The sequence below is a fragment of the Eublepharis macularius genome, chromosome 17, assembly GCF_028583425.1.
Source record: "Eublepharis macularius isolate TG4126 chromosome 17, MPM_Emac_v1.0, whole genome shotgun sequence".
NCBI classification, from domain to species: Eukaryota; Metazoa; Chordata; class Lepidosauria; order Squamata; family Eublepharidae; genus Eublepharis; species Eublepharis macularius.
This window is the reverse complement of record NC_072806.1, coordinates 27,035,737-27,057,257: the sequence shown is the minus strand read 5'-3', so window position 1 is coordinate 27,057,257 and position 21,521 is coordinate 27,035,737. Positions and strand designations below refer to the sequence as shown.

The following is a 21,521-nucleotide window of genomic DNA, read 5'->3' as shown; positions in this document are numbered from 1 at the left end:
TCAAATGTCATTACAGAAGAACTCCAGACTCCACTAGGGTTGGGCGCCCTACATGCCAATACAATGCCCTTTCTACCATTAGAGTACTGTATGAGCTGGAGGCACAGGAGCTGGGAGATCAGGGAAGGGCAGTTGCATTTCTAAGACTATGGACCTATTACTGATTGTAACAGTAAACCAAAATAACTTAAATGGAAGATTAAAAAACAAAAGCCATATAACACCTTTAAAGACAAAATCATATGGCACATTATACAAGCAACATTGTGTTGTGCTATATTGGCTGGTCTTAAAAGACATTACAGGATTTTGTGTTTGGATTAAAGCTATGGACCAGAGCAGCTGCTTACCCCTCTGCCCCCATCAAAAGATGGAAGGCAGCTCTTCTTTGTGATTCAGTGGCACAGCCTATTGCAGAAGCCACTAGAGAGACAGTTTGGTGTAGTGGTTAAGAGCACGGGATTCTAATCTGGGGAACTGGGTTTGATTCCTGCTCCTCCACTTGAAGCCAGCTGGGTGACCTTGGGTCAGTCACAGCTTCTAGGAGCTCTCTCAGCCCGCCCCCCCACCTCACGGGGTGTTTTGTTGCGGGGATAACAACAAACTGCTCTGAGTGGGTGTTAAGTCATCCTGAAGGGTGGTATATAAATCGAATGATATCATTATAGAAGGGCATATGTAGTTTAAGACAAACACAAAGAATACAAGCACCTATGCAAAAGCCAACATCAAAATCTGCATTTTCAGACCAGTGTCCAATGCTAGGGGTCTAAAGTGGATAAATCACATCGATTAATCAGTCTGAAACCAACTGTAAGAGCAACATGAAAAAAAAAATATTGGATCCTCGTGAAAATTAAGTTTATATGCTAAAATGACAACAGATATAAATCTCTTAGTATAGGGAAATTTTACATCTCTTGAATGAGAGGATTAGTTATCGTCTTAAATAAAGTTAAGTATTAACTTTAAGACAACTAATCCTCAAATCCAATCAATGTAAAGACAGAGCAGGGTATCTTTAGAATCGTTCGGCTACATATGCCATACTTAAACTTTGACTGTTTAAGGGAACGAGTCAGCAAGTCTGTTTTTGTAATTTTTATTTGACGCATAATGAACATGTCGAATACATGCTTCAGAGACGGGCAAGAAGGTAGATAGTGTTGTGTAAACGTTTACCACTCACATTTTTGCTGGTTTTCTTGCTATCTTTCACCCCCGACCCTTAATGGGACATGCTATTAAAATGTCTAAACACATATGGAGTATTAATTCTAACCGATGAAATTGAACCGTAGGTTTCAGTATCCAAAGGTAAGCTTGATTGAAAAGGATAAGAGAAAACATGCACATAATCATCTTCATGAACATTAACACTAATATGCATTAAGCAAAACAGTAGCCAAGTATTCTGCGTCCTGTTAGAAACCCTGCTTTCCCTAGCTCTAGAACAAATAAATTATTGACCTCGCTACCCATTTACAAGAAAGGAGCTTTACTGTGGTTATGAGAGACTCTAATTCTGTCCAGATTGAATTTATTCAATCGTTTTTAAACAAATGAAGACTTTCCCCATCACCTGAGGAACACAGATTTACTTAATTTCCACTTCCAGCTTCACCACTGTCACACTGGTGAACAGAAGGGTCTTTCTCCCATGCTACAAAGCAGCCACAGCTTCTCTGATATTCTTTATCCTGCCAAGATGATAGTTGGAGGTGGAGAGAATGATGTTGTAAACTACTTTGAGTGCCCATTGTGGAGGAAAGTGGTGAATATATATATTCTAAGCAGAAATGAACAGTGATGTGTCTGTTTTTGAATTAAATACAGCACATTGTTTCAATTTTTAAAATAAAAATTTATTCAGTAAAAAGAAAATTGGATACCAACCTGTATGTTGCATGGTAAAAAGTTAGGTAAGTTTGATAAACAGAATATTATGGCTAGGATGGTGAATTGAATTTAGTATCCCCTATATTACTTGTTTATAGAATTGTAGATGAATTTGTAAAGCTCTGTATCCAGCACTTTGTGTTTCATAATAAAATTCTAAATGCAGTACCTTTGACAACATACATAAGTTATCTCATGGAGCCTTAATTAACACACCCTTTTCATATTAAAATCTGATGTAGTTAAAATCTCATACATTGGAATTAATGCTGCAAGTGTTTTTAACAGGACATTATGTTAAAGGTTTGGGTGAAAGAAGTGCGGATATGAAGAATGTATTATGAAGCAACTGAAAATGGAAATTTCTGCTGCCTTAATGTGTTGCACTTCAGCAAAATGGAAAAACAAGTCAGAGAAATTGGTATACTCAGAGACCAGCAGGTTGCAATTATAAATTCCCTGTAATGGTTTAATCCCACCCATGCAAATGAAAAAAGAGTACATGAAAGAAATTGGAAAAATGAAGACTGTTCAACAGGCATGCTCAGCGCTTAGAACATACTTCACTTTCCAGCCATAGCTAGAGCAAAACCAGTAATGCATTTTGCCCAAAGTTGTTATGACACTGTCAGAATCCAGTTTGCTAACAGGGACTAGCACTATCAACAGGCCTCTTAAGTTAATGCAGCTACATTTGAGTAAAAGTCAAAGAACATCATAGTTAGCATGCTGCAGCCCTGAATTAACTAGCTACCATAAGTTTTGCGGACCTCAGCATGACAACCATGTTATCCCCAACAGGAAACAGCTTTTCTACCCCTTAACTTATACAAGAATGACAGAATGATGTCTATGTGAGAATCCAAACAGCATTTTAATTCTTTTATCACTCAAAGGGAAAGCCTTTTTACAAACATCACACATGTAGCTGCAAACCACTGTGGTCACACGTGTCTTGTTTGGCATGTTTTGGCAAATATGCCATGTAAGGGACGGTTGACTTTAGATGGGGGTGTCTTGCTTTCTGTTAAAACCAAATTGTTCATAAGCAGCCTGGCAAGTAGTAATACAAAAAGATGGATGTTCGAGGAGTGACTAACGGAAGCTATAAAGTGCTCCATTTTTTTTTTGTGAACCATGAAATGTCTTAGAATCAGTCCAGAAGCACTTAAGGATTTCCATTCGTTTATTAAAAATAAAATCTTCATGAAGCCACCATTTTAATGCTTAACAGATGGAAACAGAACAGTTCCAGATACCAATTCTAAAAGAAAAAAAAGTTTTTCAGTTTATGCTGGTGACATTTGTCACAATATATCAGAGGTCCCCAACACGGTGTCCATGGGCACCATGGTGACTGCCAGCACCTTTTCTAGTGCCCGCCAAACGCTTAAGAAAGTGGCTGGGACCAGATGGGGCTTTTGCCCTGCAGGGTTTCTGATTAGCTATTAGAAATCTGATTGGCTGAGCAGATCTTTAAAAACGTTGCTTTAGCAACAACTGCCACCGCAGCACAATGTGACTGAAGGTAAGCTGTGTGCATAAAAGAAAATATTTTTAAACAATATTTTCATTTAAAAAGGCATACTATTAAGCAGAGCTCCCGCTTGAAATATTGCTGGGTTACCATTAGAGTTATACATAATCTCGCTCCTTACGTTTTGCGATTGGCTCCACCTCCTGCAGCAGCCATTTTGTGCTTGCACCCACCACCCTGTATTAGAATTCCAAAGGTGCCCACAGGCTCAAAAAAGGTTGGGGACCCCTGCACTATACTGAACGAACAAGAATACTTTACAAGATTTTCAGGCGCTCTCTTGCCTACAGTGGTTAATGTTACCTTTGGAGTGTAGTGCTGAGCTTGGTAGCAGATTTAGCTACTCTTACCGCTACATATTAATGAATAAAGTGCAATGAACATAGTTCTCTGCACTAAATGGGAGGTTTAACACTCCACATAGAAGTTACCTCAAATTAAATCAGTGACTAGCTATGACAGTACTGGGGGCCCTTTCTAGAACTTTCACTCTGGAGAACCGGATTTGTCTGTATCCATTCATATGGAAGTAGTAATGCTGTAGCTAATCCCAGTATTATGTAAAAAAAGATTACCTGCACTCTGCAGTTTACTTATGCAATAAGCAGTTATAACAGACATTACAATAGAAGTCTAATCCAAAGAAGGGAAGCTCCAGGGTTAGCAACTTGCAAGTGTCCTACTAACCATTCCGGTTTTCTGCCTACAGAAGTAGTTATGGGATCAGCGAAAACCAGAAACAAGAATCCACCATAGCTCTCGTATTCTATTGCATGGGAATGCGATGTCTTTGAAGCCGCAGAATTGGGTATCCTGAAGATTTAAGTCTTGTTTAAGGAATGGTGGTGTTTGGTCCTGGGGAGCTTTTATGCATATCAGGATACTTGTTGAAGCATTTGATAGACAGAAGAACTGTCTATATTGCAGCGGCAGTAAAACACTGTGTGTTTATTCCCATCTGTAAGCGGAGCAGTTGAGCCGTACTCAGCTGAAATCTTCCTCTGGATTCTGTTGATCGAGCAGCCGGACGTGGGTGAATGGGAAGTGACCTCGTCGGCCACTGCACTCTCCTTCCCACTGGCCACTCATGTTAATCTTTGTGACTTTTACTAGCTCTCCGACCTGCAGAACAAGAAGAAATGCAGCAGTTAACACTACAGATGACTCCGTAATTCTCTGAACTGCTATTCAAGCATGGCCACGTTCCACACAAAAGGCATCAAAAGCAGCAGAAAGGGGGTGAGAAACTGGTTAAGAGGTGGGGCCTTACTCTTGGCATGGCTCTTTCAACGCTGCAAACCGGCTTTCCTGATGTGGCAAAAACAGCTGCTTGCCACATCAATGATAGGCTCTCTCTCAGGTCCGTATTGCTGTTCAAAAAGCCAGTGAAACCATTTGGAACCTCTGTCAAGTTTGCAGGTATAAACCCCTTTAACAAACAGCCCACATTCTCAACACGAAAAAGATACGGCGTTCAAAGCAGTTCATTTCAGTGCCTTTGTTAAACCAATGATCTCTCAAGACAGAATATGATTTAAAACATCCAAGTGACAACATGCCAGGCTACTCGGGCCAGCAGGGGAGGACAGCAGCTCGCGATTCCCTTCCTTATAATGAATTGCTCTGGGCCTATTCACCTGAGTCTAGACAAAGGCCACTAGTGCTATTTTATTTTGCAAACCTACGCTACTACTTAAAAGGACTCAGGGGCTCCTACAAGCTACTCTCACACCCTTTCACTCAGTGGCCTATATTCTATTAATTTACTGCAATAAACTCATATACTGGGGCTATAATAGCCTAGTTAAGAGCATAGAACAGACATATTATTCTCTTCCCTAGAAATGTGATGTGGTAAGGGGAGGGGGGAACATTCAAGACTATACCAATCCTTGCACCTTACTTTAAAGAGCCTGAAAAATAAACGCTGGGGTTTGAAATAGTTCTAAGGCACCAAGTTGCCGATTCTTACCATGGCCCTGGGATAATGATGGGCAAATGTCACAGTCTCCATTTTGTACAACCTTGCCAGTATGAGGCAGACAACACAAGCAGATTTGCTTCTCGGCTGCAGACAAACTGCACTTTCACAAACATGCTTGGGGCATGCAATAACATCAGCTGCAGTAATAATACCTGGATACTCAGGGAGAGCGGAGCTGCTCGCAAGCACGATCAAAGTAGTACACCAAAAGATTGTTACTGGAATCAGAAGCCCAACAAAGGGGGTGCCTCTGCCTTTTCTGGAAGCACTCAAGCTGGACTGAATCAGCTCACATCAGAGAACAACACAATTCTAGTGGGGGAGGGAGGTGGGGCGATGAAGTTCATTTGAAAATACAAAGTGTCAATTAAATGTGAATAGAATGGAAAAGTAACATCTACATCTTGGAACTGGAGACAGGACAGAATACGCCCACGCATCCAACCTCCCCCCCCCCAATCATACAAATAAGAGTTACATCAAACACTACAGATGACAAAAGAGAAGATAAGGGGACGAGGCTCTGCTATGCACAATGCTTGTAAACAGGATAGGAATTATGCCCCAAAGCCCCATTCTTGCTTCTCGAACACATTTTTAAAAACAAAGCCTGAATTACTAATTTCCATTAACTGCAAGAGGATCCCTAACCCGTTGTGAATGGCAGGAATTAGAAAGACAAAAACCTGTGAACAAATCTCTTCTCACTACATTTTGCCCATTATGTACCTCCAAAGCCAAGGCAGTCTTGTCGTAGGCATTGGGGACCCGCTTCTGGATAACCCGGGCAAAAATTGGGCCATTCTGGAGGTTGGGGAGCGGAGTGTTGATGCTGGGCTGGGCATAGGGACCTGGCTCCGGCCCACCCATTGGCTGTGGGTGGGAACTATCCTGGTTACCTCCAACTGGAGCAGGTACTGAAGTAGAGGGCGGTCTATACTTCTCAACGTATGGAACAGGTATCATCCCTCGCTTTCCTTCACTGTCTTCGGCATTCCACCACTGCTCTTCAGGCTTCTCCCAGATTCTCAGTATGTCACCTTTTTTAAATGGAAGGTCTTCATCATCATTGCCATTAAAGTCAAAAAGAGCACGCACGTACTCAGCTTCTTCCTGCCTCACCAGCACATCACTGTTATGCCTAGATTTTGAAACAGGTTCTATCAAGGTTGTAGTGTCCAAGTAGTGTATTTTGTAGAATTCCAATAAAGCTGGTAGTGACTCAAACTCTTGATCGCCGATTCGGAATTTAGGAGGATTCAACCCTGAGGAGGAGGGGGAACCACAAATTACTCAAGAAAACACGCTAAAAATACGGCAAGATAGATGCATAAAATAGACGACATAAAAATTATATTCCATACATGGCTGTAAAAATCAGGATTGTTTCTCATGTTTAAAACATAAGATCAAAGCAATATAAGCTTAAATATTTATTTACTACATATTTATACTGCTTTCTCTCATTGCTCAAATCAGTTTACAGTAAGACAAAAAAAAATCTTCCCAATCCCTCCCCCTTCATTCCCAATATTAGTTCCAATTGCTCAGTGAATGTTTTAGTCCTGCTTCTCACGAGTACAGAATTTAAAGTCCTGAGAGCCAAGCCTCTGATGGTAATTATGACCAGAAGGATATCATAATGGGAACACTGTAAAATAAATGATACAAACACTGCAGTCTTACAGTGTCTAATTACACAAAGATGACTTTGGCCTGCTTTGTACAAACAAGGAGGAACGTGGCTGCAAGTTCCTCTGGGCATTGGGAATTCCTGAGTCCTAGTGAACAGATCCCGTTCCTTACTCTTGCCACTGCACAAGAGAAGCACAAGGGTGGGCCTACCTTTATGATCTTAAGGGGTTCAAATGGAAAAAGCACCCCCCCCCCAATTGGCAGACACACACAAGTGATGGTTTTAAATGTTAAAACCTGCATTTTGTGTTGTGACTGTAAAAACGGGAGCAACTCCATCCAAACTTTCTACCAGCTGTAATTTCATGTAAAAGGGTGTGTCCCATACAGCCCATGGGTTGCCTGCTCTCTACAGCATCTTAGCCAAAGCCACCAAACCACGATTTGCAATGTTTTCAGAAAATAGCCGGTTGAAAACTTTTACATTGAAGTGCAACCCCTTTTTTTTGCAGGATACCACTAATAAGGTCTGTATAATATAACATGTACAGCTTCAGTGGCAGAATATTAGAGACAATGTTAGTGCAGATGATGAAACGCTGGGGTAACATGTTCCTACTCATCTACTTCTCTGGAGGGCATTTTGGTGCTTTTGATGGGAGGATTAGTTTATAAAGTTATGTATGGCCTTGATAATTTTCCCTCCCTCTCCAGAGTATGACAATGAAATTGGTGGGCAGTAGATTCAGGACTTACAAAAGGATGTAGCTCTTCATGCAATTCATGCTTAACTTGTAGAACTCACTATGACAAGATGCAATAAGGGCTAACAGGTTAGCAGTTTGGTGTAGTGGTTAAGAGCGTGGGACTCTAATCTGGAGAGCTGGGTTTGATTCCCCACTCCTCCACTTGAAGCCAGCTGGGTGACCTTGGGTCAGTCACAGCTTCTAGCTCTCTCAGCCCCACCCACCTCACAGGGTGTTTGGTTGTGGGGATAATAGTGACATAGTTTGTAAACTGCTCTGAATGGGTGTTAAGTCACCCTGAAAGGCGGTATATAAATCGAATGTTGTTATTATCATCATCATCATCAGGTTGCAATGTACTTCTGAACACTAGCAGCTTCAGGGGAAAATGTATGGACTTAATGCCTAGTGTGTTGATCCAGTGGAAGCATCTGGCTTAGGCACTTTAGGATACTGAACATTTTAAGGCATTTTAAGATGTTCTTACCACAGTACCGGCAAAAAGAGTTTATGTTTGCATGTGCTAAACTGCAATGACTGATGGAGTTTATTAATATACCTAAAGATAATACACGCTAGGGAGGAAACCAACCAGTAAACCCCACAGAGGATGAATTTTTCAGATGAGGAGTACAGGGCAACTCCCATCAGGAACGCCAAATGACCTAAATATTTTGCCTTCTGCTAAAAGCGGCCTCCCTCCGCCACAGAGCGGGGGAAAAATGCGTTCAGAGTGGCCGAGGGGGCGGGCGTGGACGGGGCCTCTCTCTCCGCCTGGGTGGCCCATGCAGGCCAGCCCCACCCCACCGGACTCCGCCCGACCCGACGCGCCTCGCTCTGCCCGGGAGCCGGGCAGCTCCTGCCTCACCCCCACCGAGCAACGCCCGCCTTCGCTCGCGGCTGAACCGGGCGCCCGCGGGGGCGAGAAGCGGCGGCGAGGGCCGGCCACTCCTGCAGGCCGGGCGGGCGGGCGGGGAGAGGCCCCGCGAGGGACCCTCGCCCAGGGACGCGGCCAGCCCTTCCGCACCCCCGCGACACTCACCCGGGCCGCCGCCGCCGCTGTTGACGATGTAGTGGGAGACGCGCGAGCTCTCGGAGACGGAGAGGACGAAGTCGCCGGGGATGGTGCCCGAGTCCCGCACCAGGAAAGTGCCGTGGCGCTGCCCGTGCAGGAGCGCCACCGCCTCGGCGCGGCTCAGCCGCCCCCAGTACCAGCTCGCCTGGTCTTCGGCGTCGAACTGCCCGGCCATGGGGAGACCGACGGGGGGAGGCCGCCGGCCCGGCACCGCTTCCTCCCGCGCCCTCCAGCCGCTCAAGATGGCGGCCGCCGCGCCTCGCCGCCCGGAAGTGACGCCGCGGGGCACGGAAGTGACCGGCGCAGTCCCTTCCGGCTCCTACAGGCGGGACTTCCTGGCCACTTCCGAACCGCTCTCGGTCCAGCGACTGAGGGGACGGGATGGAGACATCCGGGGCTTGAACGCAGCTGGGAGCGGCCTACTCCGCAGGGAGGGATGAGGGCGTTGAGGAAGAGTGGGGTATTCACACAGCTGTCGGGAGTGGTGGGCTGGAAAAGTGGTGCTGAGGTAGAACTTCACATCGGCCCTGCGAGGTAGGGCAGGGACAGTGGTTGAGTGGTGGTTGGGCTGTGAATCAGCACTCTGCTTGTTCGACTGCCTGTACTGCCATGAGCTCAGCATGTGGCCTTGGGTAAGCCACTCCTCTCAGCACCACCTCCCCAGCTGTATTGTGGGTAGGGTTGTTAGCCTCCAGGTAGTCGCTGGAGATCTCCCGGAATTACAACAGGTCTCCAGGCCACAGAGATCAGTTCACCTGGAGAAAATGGCTAGTTTGGGGTGTGGACTCTATGGAATTATGCCATGCCAAGGTCCTTTTCCTCCCCAAACCCCACTTTCTCCAGGTTTCTCCAGGTTTCACCCCCCACCCCCCAGATCTCCAGGAATTTCCCAACTTGGAGGTGGCAACCCTAATTGTGGGGATAATAATAACATTGACTTTGTTCACTGCTCTGAGTGTGGCTGTGCTCTGTCCATAAAAGCGGTATATAAGCTCAGTATATAAGAGCAATTACCTTTCCTCGCTTGGCCATAGGAATCAGACCCACTGAATACAATGGGAGTTGCTTCGGAGTAGATCTTGCTCCCTTAGTCACTCTGGCTGCAGTCTTTTCTGGGAGTGAGTCCCCATTGGATAAAATGGGACTTACCTTTGAGCAGACCTCCTTTTGTGTATATAAACTGCTTTGGATTCAAGTAAAGAGATTCCATAGACAAAGGATACCTACAAAGGAAAGGAGATAATTGGAAGTACCCCTTCAAAGGCGGACGCAGCTCCCCCTCGTGCCAGGAGTTCCAAATGTTCTGAATGGCTTGAGCAGAAGTGTTTCTTAGCCTTGTAGGTGCTAAAAGGAGGAAAGTAGCCACATTACGCACCTAGTTGCTTGTCTCTCCCCCCCCCCCCCGCCTCTTTTCAACATCTTTATAGAAAACAGTCACATCATTTAAGTTACAAAGACTAAATTTATTTAGTTGGCAGCATGCTGGTTTTCAATATGCTTATTTTTGAATTTTTGCAACCCATACCCTTTGTATTGTTCATTGAATGTCCTAGGTGTTGATTGCATTGTCTGCCTTGAGGCTAAGTGAGAAAGATGTACTATAAAAGAATAAATCTGTGCCAGTTTGTACAAGCTACAAACTAGTTTGTGCATTGAAAAGACATAGCACATTCTGTAGCCTATAGAAAAATTACTTGTAATATTTACATCAAATATTTCACGTGCCACACATTCATAGAAGCACTTCTTTTGTATTTTTAAATGCACACACTCCAATTATTTCCTTATAATTAATGTCAAAGAACTTCAAATACTTTCTATTCCTGAAAGAGAATTCCATTTTGCTATATATATGCCCTAAGAATAGATTCTTTAAAAATACTACTAGGGAAGGTGCTTGGATTGAAGGCAAATTTATCTTAGCAGGAGACACAAACTGTTTTTTTGATGGAAATCATATAGTAAACAGATTGCAGAGATTCCAAAAGCCTTTTTTTACTTGTTAGAATCTAACCCACTATTTTTTTCTGTTCAGTTCTTATTCAAGGGTGCTTTTTCAGCCAATATTACTCCCTTTCTTACTACGGTACATGGTTTTTGAATATGCAGGCCTCATAAACTTCAAGCAGAACTGCTGTAGCATCATGGTTAAGTAGTTGGTTTGCGAATCAGCTCTCTGTTGGTTTGATTCCCACTGCTGCCATGAGTTTTGCAGGTGGTCTTGGGTAAAGCCACTTCTCTCAGCCCTAGCTGTATTGTGGGCATAATAATAACGCTGACTGTTCACTGCTTTGAAATCTATCCAGAAGGACAGCATATAAGCACACTGCTATGGTTATATCACCACCATCATCATCATTATGCATTTTGTGTGTGTTTAACAGGGCCACACCTTTTTCACTAGCAGAAAAAGCTGGTTGGATCCACCCTTATTTTTATTTTTTCATTCTCAGAAATTGAAATAATGTGTACCTCCAGGGGTTTTACACAGATCATCAAACAGGCAGGGATGGAACCATCAACTGATACGGAATATTAAGTAGTTGCTCATCTTCACCATGTTCACCTCACACTCACATTCACACTATATTTTGCTAATGCAGAAAACCCCCATTTGATTGGAGTTTCTTATGGGAGGTCCAGTTTTTTTGTATGGAGGGTTCAGTTTAAAAAATGGGCATGTGATGCTTCACAATGTACATCTATGTACATCTCTGCTCTATGCCCTTATCTCTGCTCATTCAAACTCTGTTGAATTAGCTTGCCCAGAGAGAGATGAAGATTCAAGGTATTCCAATAGGGTTGCCAGTTCCAAGTTGGGGAATTCGTGGAGATTTGGGGGTGGAGCCTGGGATGGATGGAGTTTGGGAATGGGAGGGATCTCAGCAAGGTGTAATGCCACAGAGTCCACCTACGGTTGCCAGCTCCAAGTTGGGAAATTCCTGGAGATCTGGGGGGTGAAACCTGGAGAAACCTGGAGAAAGTAGGGTTTGGGAAGGGAAAGGACCTTGGCATGGCATAATTCCATAGAGTCCACCCCCCCCCCCAAAGTAGCCATTTTCTCCAGATGAACTGACCTCTGTGGCCTGGAGACCAGTTGTAATTCCGGGAAATCTCCAGCCAGTACCTGGAGGCTGGAAACCCTGAGCCCACCCTCCGAAACCTGCCATTTCCTTCAGGGGAACTGATATCAATTGTAAGTCCAGGAGATTTCCAGGCCCACCTGGAGGTCGGAATCCTATATTTCAAACTAGTCTGAAATGGAAGCCCCAGCATCTATCCCTGGTGGAGTTTTGAGACATTTGGTACAATCTCTAGATACTTTGCTATGCTTTGACACCTTAAATGCTGACTCGCATTACAGTAAGTATAGCAGAAATCAAAAATTTAGACTTACGGTGCCCTCTAGTGGCTACTATCTGTTTTAGACTGCCTGCTTTTGAAAATAGTTTGAGTGTTGGTATATAGCATTGCGCTGCGAGTAGCAGGAAGAAGATTTTGGGGATCCTTTGTTCAGTGCCCAGCATCTCCAGTTAAATGGTGATGTATAAGGCCCCGAGACTCCTGAAGAGCTGACTCTTTTTTTGGCAGGTACCATTTCTGTGCTGATAGCTATAGTACTTTCCTTAGGCATATTTGCATGGAACAGAGTTTTCTTCTACATACTGTGGTACATCTTGCTTTATTGGTGGGAATAGTAATATTTTGAAACATTCTTGGTGGTATTTTATACTTTTAAATTGGATTTGTAAGCTACTTTGAAGGTCCTGATGGTGGAAGGAGCATCTAAACCTTTTTTAAAAATTTACATGTACTCATTTTTAACAGCCATCTTTTCTGCTTTACATAGGCAAGAACAGAAATTAAATACTTAGGGATATGATTGACCCTCCTATATTAACAATCTCTGCAGAGAAAATTATATATAAATATGGGGTACAAGTTTCCTAGTTTGGAAAAACAGCAGCCTTAAAACTAATTCCCAAGGCTCTTTTTCTTTTCAAAAACGTACTAATGTACCAAATGTACAAGCCAAACACTAATTTCATGGTAAAACAAATTTAGAAAATTTATATGGGCTAACAAAAATTACAAAGGTAGCCCTACATATCAGAGAATTGGAAGACGTTGGCATGTCCCCATATAGAAAATGAGAGTGTTATTTATTTCAGACTTTACTCTTATCATACCAGCTGATTAAAGAGGGCCTGCTATATTTTACTTTTAGGGGATTTGATTGGGGGAAATCTCAGGGCTAGCTGAAGGATGGTGTGGCTGTGGTTTCCCTCTGTTGCAGGTTGTTAGTGCTGTTATTACCAGAGGTGTAAACCTTTTGGAAAGAACACATCTGCACAACCCAAGTTTCTGAATGAACAGATCCTGGAAATTGTGCTCTGCGTGTGCATTAATTTTTTCTCTAAATGATATTTTTCGGCTTGGCCAATCAGCATACCAAGTGGGGTGAAAAGCGGGATGTGAATTCATCAGTAAATTTCCTTCTCGTACTTTTTATAGAGATATTCTTTCTCCTCTTGCACCCTTTGAAGCCAATGGATGTGTAACCCTGCTTAGAATTGCACTGGAAAATGTGAGGTCCTTTCCACAGCTTTAATTTATATGCAAAAGTTTTATACGCCAGTGCTTAGCTTATCCTCCCCTCCGCAATTGTTTTTCTAGAGTCTACCCTTCGATGCTGCCATTTATTCCAGGGGTACTGATCTCTGTAGTCTGGGGATCAGTTGTAATTCTGGGGAAAATCTAGTTTCCATTGTCGGCAGGATCCAGGCATAAAGATGATAAGATCCAAGATGAGAAAACTTTTGGGTCCAGATTTTGTGGCATCTGAACTGGCAAACAATAGTTGCTATTAACCAACCAAAGGGACTGTGGCCAAGCAGTAGAGGCCCCTTCATAAGGAGAAAAACCATCCAATTATGATGTTCCGTGTAGCAGTGGAAAAAAACGTCCAGTAGCACCTGTAAGACTAACAAAATTTGTGGTAGGGCATGAGCTTTCATGAATCACAGCTCACTTCTTCAACGAAGGGGTTCTGGACAAGTTTCAACCAATTTGGCCAGATATTTTTAAAGATGGAAATAACTCCCCTAACCCTTCTCCAATCTCATTAATACCACCAAAAAAGTAATACGGGGTGGAAAGTTTGACTAATTAAGAAAAAATTACATGTAGCTTTTAGTTATGGTTTCACAATGCATGAAAGTCATTTCAGGTGGTTAGCCATGTTGGTCCACAGTAGAACAGCAAGATTCAAGTCCCAGTTACACCTTAAAGACTAGCAAGATTTTCCAAATTATAAGCTTTTCAGAGTGGAGCTTAACTCTTGAAAGTTTATACTTTGGAAAATTTTGTTGGTCTTTAAGGTGCTGTTGTGACTCGGATCTTACAATGCATGAAAGGAATAAAGGATAAAAATAATTATTTTACTGCCCTCTGGTGGCCATTGAGATGGTTGCACAATAGAAATACTAGTATCGCACTGACAACCACCATAAAATAGCCTCTGTTGGATCAATGGAAGCAGCATCCCTGTCGAAACGATCAATCGTTGCTGATGCATTAGATAGCAGAGGTCTGCAACCTATGGCTCCAGAGCAAAATGTGGTTCAATATAGAACCAAACATGGCTATTTTAAAGAGAAACTGAATTGGTAGGTGGAATGCTAGGAGAAGCAGTATGGGAAGGGAATGGTAAGCAAAAAATACGAGACTAAAGGGCTTTTCTTAGTGGCTTTCCAGAAAGGGAAAGGATTGAGGTGAACAGTTGCCAGTAATCCAACTAAGAACCATGCATAGGTTTATGCCAGTGCTTTCAAATACTTGCATAGGGTGCACCTGTGTTTGTTTATTATTGTGAGACCTTAAGTGCATCATGGCCTAATACAGGACTCACAACAACCCGTCTTTGGGCTGTGGAAACTTATATCACCATGGATCAACATATTAGCAATGTTGTTATGCAGATGGATTTTCTTATACTGTTTCGTCGTTAATCTCCTGTTCTGAAATATGACATCATTTAGCACTTTTAACTATAAAAAATGGCACCCCACTCCACCTGGAAATGTGAGATGAACTCTTCTGTTAAATTAACTTTACTTTTTAAAAATGGAAATTATTAAAGCGAGTACTCGGCACCAGTTTAAGACAGGTTGCAACTGCAAGTCAACGAATGCCTCATTCACTAAGCAGGAACAGTTTCACACATCCCTGTTTTTCATCTGGGAGAGTCAGTGTTGTGCAGAGGTAAACCTGACCTTTTGCATTCAAGGGCCCATGGTGACAAACTGTCTTTTTTTTTTAAGTTGAACTGATTGAAGTTACAGACTTCTAAGCCTGTCAATGGATTCAGAAGAGTCTCTCTCGCTGCTTGGTGTCACTCTGTATGTAAAAACAAAACCACAATGTCAACGATATCTGAAACAACCTGACACAACCATTTAATCACCAAGATCTGAGGACCATATATCCTAGAACCGCCAGTGAATTCTTGTAAAGAGTTCTGCTTTGCACCATTCTCTAAAGGTTGGGTACCCTCAAATTCAAGAAGACTCATTTCACAGTGTGGGAACCACGAAGAGATTTGGCATCGAGCAATGGTGGCTTCAACCAGCTTGTGTTAGCAGGCAGGAAGAAAAGACTGCTCTGAGGATCTAATTTGCCGCTCAAGTTTATGCTGGGAGAAATGGGCATTGGTGTCTGTAGGTCCGACTGTGAACGGCTTTATAGAGAAGAACCAGCACCTGGAATGGGTCAGTCAAGGTAATGTTCTTAAGACAGGGCACATAACGATGTACTCTAGGTAAGCAGCTGTAGTTTGACATTTCTGATTTGTCTTCAAGGACAATGCAGTGGTATTTCACAGCTGGGTAAGCATTGGCAATGTCGACTTAGCTGGTTCTGGACTAACCTAGTAATATAAGCAGCTAAAGGGAGTCCTTTACAGAGGAAACAATGGTGCATGCTGAGAGCCTACCAGGGGCACGTAGATTCTTCTGTATGCAATTACCATATTATGTGAATATGGGCAATACACATGTTTACCATGTATGCACAACTCTGGTAAGTGAGAACTGATCACTGGATTTTTCAGAATCCACACAGATACACAGGATGGTGCCTGCAGCAGGGCCTGCCCCCCATTGCCTGTGTCTTTTGGTTCATGCAGGTTCCATAATCCTACCCTTCATCAGTGGTCAAAAAAGACTCCTCCTTTTGTATCAACAAGATAGCCGGTTGGATCTATTCTTTGGTATGCATGACTGTAATGTCCAAAAAGGAGTACAGAAGTTAGAGGAAAAGTTTCCACTTTGGATATATTTGGAGCTGCTTGTGACTGGAGAAAGTTTGTAGCCAAGGTGGAGGTAGGTGGATATTAGGTATTAGAAGAAAGTAAAGGATTCCTGATACACAAATGACGAGTCTGCACTTCACCAAGTACGTTGGCTAAAATTTATTGTAGTAGAGGATGAGGAAGAAAGAAAATCACATCAGCAGCCCCCACAGACACTCACTGCTAGTTAGCAAATTCAGGACAACATGAAACGAAGAAAAAAGGGAAGAGAGATCCAGCCGAAGCTTAATGAGTCAAACAAGACCTGGATATTAAAGGGGAAAATGTATTTTCTCTGCCTCAACAGTTTCATGAAACGACCACTGCAAGCTTTTCTCATCAAACCAATAGTTTCTCTCTTGCATATGGCACAGTTATGCTCACCGCAAAGAGCATTCCCGAATCAGGGCCAACTCAACCATGTATCAGCTCCCTGGGGTGCCAAAGTTTAAATGACTACTTGATTTATAAATTCAGATAGGAAAGTGATCCACCCTTTGTGCTCTAGAACATGGGGCATAAAAGTCATGGTAACTCTTAGGCTAGGTGAGACAGACTTCTGAAATGTTCTCCCATGTAAAGATGAAATACAAACATGAAATGTATTAAGAACATTGTCTTGGATCCAGAGATGAGCAATTGGAAATGCACCATTTGCACAAGGTGTGCCATAGTAGGTTTTGTCCTAGTACTGAGACCCTGTTGGCCTACCCCTTGTGCGAGTAGATAAACACAGGGCTTTTTTTCAGGGGGAACGCGGGGGAATGGAGTTCCGGAACCTCTTGAAAATGGTCACATGGCTGGTGGCCCCGCCCCCTGATCTCCAGACAGAGGGGAGAGGGCAATCTTAACTCCCCTCTGTCTGGAGATCAGGGGGCGTGGCCACCAGCCATGTGACCATTTTCTCCGAGGGCAACCCACTGAGTTCCACCACCTCTTTTCCCAGAAAAAAAGCCCTGGATAAACAGCTAGGCATCTGGCACACACGGCCACCATGAGGTTTTCCCCCATGCTTCTGATGCACAAATTTCCTAATTCATGCAGAAATCTGAAGGGTCCAAGCCATTAATTTGTGAACATTTAATACGGTTTCGCTTCTCCGCATTCAAAAAGACAAAAGGCCCTGAATTCTAATTCTCACATAGAGTATTCCAAAATATTTTGCCCTGTTGGGATCCTAAGATATTGCGAATGTAGAAATGAGCAGATACCCACCCTTAACTGGAGAATTCCTAGCTGGATGCACAGTTGACTATGGTGTTTAATTTTTACATATTTTTATTCTGCCTCCTGCTCCCTATAACGTGACTCATGTAAATGAATAAAACTCTGCAAAATGGCAAGCTTAATGTGATTGTGTATCACTACATTGATTCTTTCTCTTCTTTTGGTGGCATCCATTTCCACTGCCTTTCTTCCCAATGAGGACCCAAAGCAGCTTACATCGTTCTCCTTGCCGCTGTTTTATCCTCACAACAATCCTGTGAGGTAGGTTAGGCTGACAGAGTATGACTGGCCCAAGGTCACCCAGCAAGCTTCCCTAGAAGACCCTACTTGGACACTCTAATAATCACACCATAGTGGCTCTGTACAGTCAACCCGATATAATAGTAACCGTTCTACACTGTGAATCTTTTCAGTTGCTCAATAGTTCTGGTATTAAAGGGTCAAGCATGTGCCAGATGCAGGTGTATTAGGAATGGATGGAGTTTCCCTGTTCCGTTCCTTTACTGTTTGTTCTGGAAGTTCATTTCGTTCTGCGTGCCAGTCCTCCTTGTAATATAAATTCCAGAGTTAGAGCATGCAAAGTTCGTAGCAGCTGTCAGTTCCTTGACATCCTCTCTTTTCCCTACATTACATCACCACTGTGCAAAGCCCATTGATGTCACGCTGCAAAACAAGGTCCTTTCTGTGTGCATCTGGCACCACTGTGTAAATACTTCTTTAAAGAAAGCACCACACACACAAAAGAATTCGGATATAACTGTACATGTGAAGCTGTCTTAAGACAGCTATTCTGTTTGGAAGTTCTTGAGGGTCTCCAGCAGAGGTCCTTCCTAACACATGCGACTTATTTATTTTCTTGCTTCACTTATACCCCACCTTAATTCTCCTCACAACAACCTTGTGAAGTAGATTGGTCTGATGACAGTGTGTGGCTGGCTTCCATACCAGAGTGGGGATTCGAACCCGGTTCTCCCAGCTTCTAGTCTGACACTCTAACCACTACACAACACTGGCTCTCTCTAGAAACCCTTTAACAGGAAATGCCAAGGACTGAACACATCAAGACCATTATTTCACATTCAGATAACTGTTGTGCATATTTTTATCAATTGCAAATCATTAACAGAGAGGAAAAGAGATAAGAGCCCATCAAATTATGGCAAATTGGGCATGTACAGTGTCCTGTATGAAATGAAATCCTGACCTCAAATCATAGTTGACTTATGGCAACCTCTGTTGGGGTTTTCCATTGCAAGAAACTAACAGAGGTGGTTTGCCATTGCCTGCCTCTGCAACCTTGGTCTTCATTGGAGCTCTCCTGGAAATAACATCAGAAGAACTGAGAACTCAATACATCAAGTTCCTTGTTGAAAACAAAACCAGGTAATTTGGGTTAGGAGAATATCAGAAACATTTCCATTGCAAACATACACAACCAGCTGTGTAAGGGAAAGGTTCCCTCATTTTTCTCTTTTTGCTACATCTGCTGTGATAACAAAAATCACCATTTTCCCTCATCAGTCAGTGGTTAAGGAAGAGGACAGGAAATGGTCCACAGCAACAGGTAATACATTTCTGACGGGTAAAATGGTTTTCTGTTCTCTAAAGCACATCACACAAATTAAAATGATTTCTTTTTTAAAAGGTTGTTCTGATGATCACACTTTAGAAACCACACGAACACAAAATTAATGCCGTTGCTTCAGTGTTGGGGGCAAGTCTTCATTAAAATATTCCTTGTCAAAAATAGCGCACTCTCTCATTAAGTCTGGCAAAAGGTTGAATGGAACACACATAGACACTGGTTTGTCATTCTGCATACTGTTGATGGTTGGGATGATTCTTGTACTTTGATAGTGAGAACCCAACAACTGTGCAGGTGTACGTGGGTAAAGAATTTCTTTTTTCTTTTTTCATGGAGCTTCTGAAATGTACTTTTAGAAGTTCAGGTTTCCGGCAGGATTTTCAAAGCTGCACAACCAGTTTGGAAGAAGACTGAAAAAGTTTGTTTTTATATGATCCTTTGACTACCTTTGAGATCATGTTTATATAAAGTTGCCAGATATGTGGGCTTTTAGAAATCCAAGGTTTATTCTCTTGTGCCCTTTGCTGGCTCTTCAATTGAGGACCCGCAAGCCTTCCTTAGAATCACCCTCCAAAAGAAAATCCAAACACCATTCAAGAGAGAAAGTTGTGGATCTGGAAACCAGTTGAAACCAGCAGAGAAGAAAGGTTCAATAAATAAAACATTAAAAAAATTAATTTGTTTTCCCTTCCCTTAAAATCCTTCCCTGATAATGTGAATAGAGCAGAGGGTTTGCTTTGAAATGTCTACCCTTGTGAGAGTTCAGTTTCATTAGTTCATCAGCAAAGGGTGAATTTTACTTGATGAAATTTTTAATTGTCCACCTTTGTCCTGTGCAGCTGCGAAGTATAAGATCCATACCCGACAAGCCTTTATTCTCAACTTCCAAACAGCGTCCTGTTCCTTTATTGAGAATTGCACCGTTCTAAAAATATTTAAAAACAAAACAGAGCCGGTCATAGTGTGTTAACATTTGGCATTCTGTCTGCCATAGGGACTAAGCAGGGGCTGTCAACTGGGGTGTTCAACAGATGCCCAGTTGGATGTGTGTGTGTAAATTGCCATTCAGTCACAGCTGCCTTATGGAGACCCCATAAGGTTTTCAAAGTAAGAGGCAAACAGAGGTGGTTTGGCATTGCCTGCCTCTGCCACAATGACCCTGGACTTCCTTGATGGTCTCCCATCCAAATGCTAACCAGAGCTAACCCTGCTTAACTTCCAAGATCTGATGAGACTGGGCTAGCCTGGCCCATCTACATCAGGGAATTCACCAGATGCCCAGTAAGAAATAAGGTCACATGTCTATTTTAATTTACTGCCATTGTTATCATTTGCAATTAATGGGATCATAACTGATAACAAATAAAATCCAGTCCGTAGTCTACATGCCAGGAATTCTGGGAGGCTGGCTGGTTTTAAACAGGATTTTGTATGTGCGAATCACTCTAAACAGATAGATAGCCTGTTCCAGAATTTCTTCTTGTGCCACATTCTAATTTTCTTGAATTTCACTTGTTAAAATTCATTTTAGAATTACTTAATGTGCTCTTTCCCACAGTTTTGTTAATTTGGCAACTTTTCTATATTACCTGTGTCCATGTCCATTGTTAAAAGGCAATGTTGCTGTGACTGTATGTGCAATTGCATCAACATTCTTTTGATGCAGTGTTTTTTTTTTCTTCTGATGTGCACGTTTTCCTGTGCATTGGTAGAACACCACACAAAATAATCTTGATATACTGGTATGCATACTCACCCTAAAGATTGCTTTTTTTTTTTTGCAGTATTCTACAAATACAGACATGAAGATTGGTAAGTGGAAGGGGGAGTGGATGAAAATGCACTGAAACTCACACCAATCTCTATTTTCACTGTGTACAAAAGTAGGAATAAGCAGGACAACAGGGAATTCCCACTGTTTCGGCTTCACTTGAAAAACAATTATTTTGAAACTTCAAAATGTGGGGAAAATTTGCAGTGGGAGAGTTTGAGAAGCACTCCTCTAACATCGTCCAATATTAGAGAGGTTTGTTTCCGGCTTCTGGAGGGGTGGAATACTTGGAATATTTCTTGACATATGGAACCACAGGAATTATATGAAGCACAGCCGATTTTGCTTGGCACCTGTTAAATCTTGCTGAAATTTCTATCCACAGAATGGACATGAAAAGCCAATTGTTACATGCATTTACAAGAAAATTGTTTCAGTACTTTGTGGTTTCTTATGTGACCAGGGCTTTTTTTCAGCGGGAACGCGGTGGAACGGAGTTCCGGCATCTCTTGAAAATGGTCACATGGCCGGTGGCCCCGCCCCCTGATCTCCAGACAGAGAGGAGTTTAGATTGCCCTCCGCACCGCTGGCACAGAGGGCAATCTAAATTCCCCTCTGTCTGGAGATCAGGGGGCAGGGCCACCGGCCACGTGACCATTTTCACTGAGGGCAATTTTAACTTTAAAAAACTCCCCCCTTGTTCCAGCTGAC

General features: G+C 42.8%; 2 protein-coding genes across 3 annotated transcripts in view; both read right to left on the bottom strand.

The window, feature by feature from the left end:
* Nucleotides 1-1,086: 1,086 nt before the first annotated feature.
* Nucleotides 1,087-9,135, bottom strand: CRK (CRK proto-oncogene, adaptor protein). Of its 2 annotated transcripts, none has more exons than XM_055001668.1 (3): nucleotides 8,844-9,135; nucleotides 6,150-6,685; nucleotides 1,087-4,558 (listed from the first exon to the last, which is right to left on the bottom strand). In XM_055001668.1, the coding sequence occupies exons 1-3, from the start codon at nucleotides 9,049-9,051 to the stop codon at nucleotides 4,421-4,423; spliced, it is 882 nt and encodes a 293-aa protein (XP_054857643.1). In that variant the 5' UTR covers nucleotides 9,052-9,135; the 3' UTR covers nucleotides 1,087-4,420. The 2 variants fall into 2 exon arrangements, with proteins under 2 accessions (XP_054857643.1, XP_054857644.1); XM_055001669.1 differs by having other exon boundaries at nucleotides 6,320-6,685.
* A 7,987-nt stretch (nucleotides 9,136-17,122) lies between these two features.
* GALNT17 (polypeptide N-acetylgalactosaminyltransferase 17) overlaps nucleotides 17,123-21,521 on the bottom strand; it is a 278,401-nt gene continuing 274,002 nt past the window's right edge. Inside the window, exon 11 of the mRNA XM_055000990.1 lies at nucleotides 17,123-19,964. Coding sequence (XP_054856965.1) covers nucleotides 19,836-19,964 — 129 coding nt within the window. The 3' untranslated portion in view covers nucleotides 17,123-19,835. The remainder of the gene's footprint in view (nucleotides 19,965-21,521) is intronic.